Source organism: Triticum aestivum, chromosome 1A, assembly GCF_018294505.1.
Source record: "Triticum aestivum cultivar Chinese Spring chromosome 1A, IWGSC CS RefSeq v2.1, whole genome shotgun sequence".
Taxonomy (NCBI): Eukaryota; Viridiplantae; Streptophyta; class Magnoliopsida; order Poales; family Poaceae; genus Triticum; species Triticum aestivum.
The window spans coordinates 43,417,829-43,421,863 of NC_057794.1; the positions used below are offsets into that span (position 1 = coordinate 43,417,829).

Sequence of the window (4,035 nt, forward strand, 5' to 3'; positions counted from 1 at the left end):
TCCTTGAATAAATCATACCGGTATCTAAACAAGCACCAAAACATCTATGAACACACAGTAAATTTCGGCTATATGAACGAGTAAATAGGGGATAATCAGATCATATCCCCCCCCCACCCCTAACAGGCCAGGCTAAAGCCGCGGCGGCGGCCATGGCTTCCTCCGCAGCCTTCTTCTTGGCGGCGGTGGCGGCAGCCATTGGGTCGCTGTCGGGGGGATGACGATCTCTTCCTCTCTTTTTTTATTCATCATGAATTAAATACATTAATAAAAAAATGCTAATTTACCCAGCAAAACGGCCGTTGCATTTTATTGGGAATTGGGTAGAGTAAAAAAGGAAGAGAGCAGTTGTAGTAAATAATACAGTAGTAAATGGTAAAAAAAAGAGTAATCTTGTAACGAAGAAAGAATGGTCAAAAAGAGAAAAAGGAGAAACGGCCTCTGTCCATGGCATGGCCCACCCACGTCGGCTTGGCTACAAAACAAGGCTTCCCTCACTTCCTTGGCGTCCCCTCTCTCAGTCTCCGTCCTCCTCGCCGTCTGCCACCCACCAAACCACCACAGCGGAAGCGAACCACCCCGGCGCAGCAGCAGCGATGGCCCTCGCCTTCACCTCCTCCGTCCCCTTCCCGGCCGCCGCTGCCCGCGGTCTGCTGCAGCAGCAGCAGCAGCAGGTCCACGTCGTCGGAGGCGGCCGCGTGCTCCTCCTCGGGTCAGCACCGTCGCCGGGCTCGGGCACGTTGGTCCTTGCTGTGTCTGTGCCGGCAGTCGGAGGTGCGAAGGCGCCGGCTCCCCTTCGCCGCGCCTGCGCCGCTGGAGACAATGCTTCGCCGTCCGACAAGGAGAAGGTACGTAGGTCCCTTTCCGTCCGGCCGTCACTTTGCTCCGATCCATCGGTTCCACGCCTAGCTTGTTCACTTGTTGCTGAATCTTCCTCCGGTTCGGTCCGGCCGGATGCAGGCCTTTCTGGAGGCCATGGAGGAAGCGCGCGGCAAGTTCCACGCCGTCATCAGCGCCGGCGACAAGACCGTCCTGGAGCGAAGACGGAGCCTACCTCTTTGGCAATCCCGCAAAAGAAAGTTAGGGCGATGGCGCGAAGTAGTAGTAGTTTCTACGGAAGCAAAACCATTTATTGTGTAAACTTATGATCACATTTTGTACTTCATGGCGTGGCCGGGTGCATATAACTATTGCCAAATTTCCCTCCTCTCTTCGATCTTTGATGTTCTACTCTATGAGTTCAGTCATGTGTGTGTATTTCAAATTTGGCTTCATTCTGGCATTCATATTCACATCAGAGCATATGAAAATGTTGCGCAGGCTGCATGATCGTTTGAGTTAATTTTTGAAAAATCCTGGTCTCGTGATTGCCTTGATGCTGATGACAAGGAGAAACTCTGTCTCTGCTCCTGTAGCGTCAAAATCCGAACTGTGATGCTAACTGTACCAAGTTATGGTTGGTTTTACGTAAATGAATTATGTTTCCTTCAAAAAACCAGTGATGTTTCTGTATCAACCTATCAACTGGATCACACTTGTACGTATGTGCTCCTTAGATCGTTGGATCTCATCCACTTTTTGATCCCACCCTGCATGCGTACGGTAGTTAGAGCATCTCTGTGACATCGTCGATAAAATCTGCAACTCATGGCCTTAAGGCGCAATTGACTTTTTGCACGTCCTTTGATGCATGAAAGTTTATAATAAATGTTTTTTGGTGCCTGCTTATACCTCGCAAACACCTTTTTACCGCTGCATCCACCATTCAAATGCTTTATGATCTGTACCTAAGTGGGGCTCATCCATATGTATAACCCGCTATGGTGGCAACCCATCTCTCGTATTCTCTGCAAAAAGGTACAAGTATAGCATAGTAAAATATATTGGCTCTCCTCTCGCAGGCAACAAACATACTTAATCAATCTTTGCTAATTTAAATCAACCATATTTTTTAAACCACACCATTGTTTTTGATTTTTTAATATATATTTGAACTCCCGGCGGGACCTTTAGAATGAGATCCCTCTTGAAACAAGCGAGATATGTTTTATGAAGCGAGCGAATTTCTTTAAATGAGTGAAATAAAATTTTAAATTAGCGAAACACTGAAAAACACTTTTATGAAATAGCGGAACAATATTATGTTTTATGAAAGTGATTTCAAAGATAATTGAGAAAAAAAACTAGTGAAAGATGAGAAATAAGTTATTTTAAATATGTGAAATTGACTATTTCAAACACTCTAAATTGTAGTGTTGATGTCCACGTATTTCACTCAATTTTTTAGTGTGTTTGTCAAGTTAGTTATTCCGCCGCGTCAAAATATATGAAATTGGTTATTTGGAATATGAGAATTTGGTTCTTTCATTATGCAGAATTTATTATTAAGAATATACTTAACTTCTATTTTACTAATATATCAAACATATATGTGCCATTGTGAGTTCCATATTCCAGTTGGTGAAAATGAGCGAAACACTAGAAAAAACTTTTATGAAATAGTGAAACAATCTAATGTTTTATGAAAGTGATTTCAAAGATAATTGAAATATATAAAATAAAATATATTTCAAACATAACCAAAATTGGTTTTGCTCTAAAGGTCTTGGCATCAGGAATTCAAATGTACAAAAAGTTTCAATAATCGACATTTGGTTCAAAAGATATGAATCAAATCAAAATATGAGGATGAAAATAAAATGCATGTCATATGTATGGCGTGAGAGAATGCATGCATGCATACACCGTTCTCTCCACTCTAATTGTCTCCCTTCTGTAAGAGCTGACAATATCTGACACTAGTACATATATTGGTATGTGTAATCTGATATATGAAAATAGAGTATAGAACTTGCAAGGATCTTGACGAAAGTGATGGATGGTGGATTGCCCACCTGTACATACTGGTACCGATTAAATTACTTATTCGGTTTATGCCTCCTAAATCTCCTCCCACCACTGAACCAAATCTCGCAGCTGCTGCCACTCGAGCCTCCTCCCATACCCCGGTGCTCCTCCTCCTAGGTTCCCGATCGCCTTCTCATGTCACTATTGAGCTGACCACCGCATCCTCAAGCATCAGGGAGGTCAGGAATCGTTCCATGCCACTTCTTTTTGATACATGTGTATGTTTTTTTGCAAAGGGTAATATATTAATATGGAGATGACATAAATTACACCGAACTCTGCAACGACATAATGTCAAGACCTAGTTGAGACATTGAGGATAGACACAACCAAAAAGCATAAAAAGAAGAGAGGTGACACAATCAATGACACACAAATAGCAAACTAGCGACAATGGCATCCACTGCCCTGGACAACACACGAACTATCGGAAAGGTTCTATGAAATCAGCACTTCATCAAGGGAACGTTGTGCATGCACCGCCGTTGCTAGATCGAAGCATTGGAGGTTAGATATTGGGTTTTCACCTTGGAGTGCACGTCTGAAGATTCTCCAAAGCAATGCATTTAACAAAGGTAACAATGCGTAAACACCATCATTACCATGTGCAACCATCATAGGAGATACCTAAGGTTTTCACTCCGGAGCTCGAGGCCCGGTACTCGGGATAGCACCACCGAACTGAACACTATGTGTTGTGCCACCAATTGCTGAAGAAGGCGATTCTCCATGGAGGTACCTACGTACCCACACAACATGATCATGGGAAATTAAAATCCAAACCATTTCATGGCATACATTCGAGGAGACAACCGCCCACTAGAGAATCCCTGATATGGACATAACTGTTCCACAACCTCTACTGGCGAGTACGGTCCAAGGGTTGTAAAGCGGGACCATTGCATGAAGAGATGATCAAACATACGTATAGAAAGTAAAATTGACATAGAGAAGATGTCTTTATTACTCATTGATCAAGTGTACATACAATGAGGTGCTTTCTGTTGGGGAACGTAGCATGCAATTTCAAAAAAATTCTTATGCTCATGCAAGATCTATCTAGGAGATGCATAGAAACGAGAGGGGGAGAGTCTGTCCACGTACCCTCGTAGACCGAAAGTGGAAGCA

The 4,035-nt window shown here is 43.3% G+C and overlaps 1 protein-coding gene across 1 annotated transcript; it reads left to right on the forward strand.

Annotated features, from left to right (window-relative positions):
• The first annotated feature begins 527 nt into the window (after nucleotides 1–527).
• Nucleotides 528–1,211, forward strand: LOC123086713 (uncharacterized). The gene is made up of 2 exons (XM_044508520.1): nucleotides 528–848; nucleotides 961–1,211. The coding sequence occupies exons 1-2, from the start codon at nucleotides 597–599 to the stop codon at nucleotides 1,138–1,140; spliced, it is 432 nt and encodes a 143-aa protein (XP_044364455.1). The 5' UTR covers nucleotides 528–596; the 3' UTR covers nucleotides 1,141–1,211.
• The last annotated feature ends 2,824 nt before the right edge of the window (nucleotides 1,212–4,035 follow it).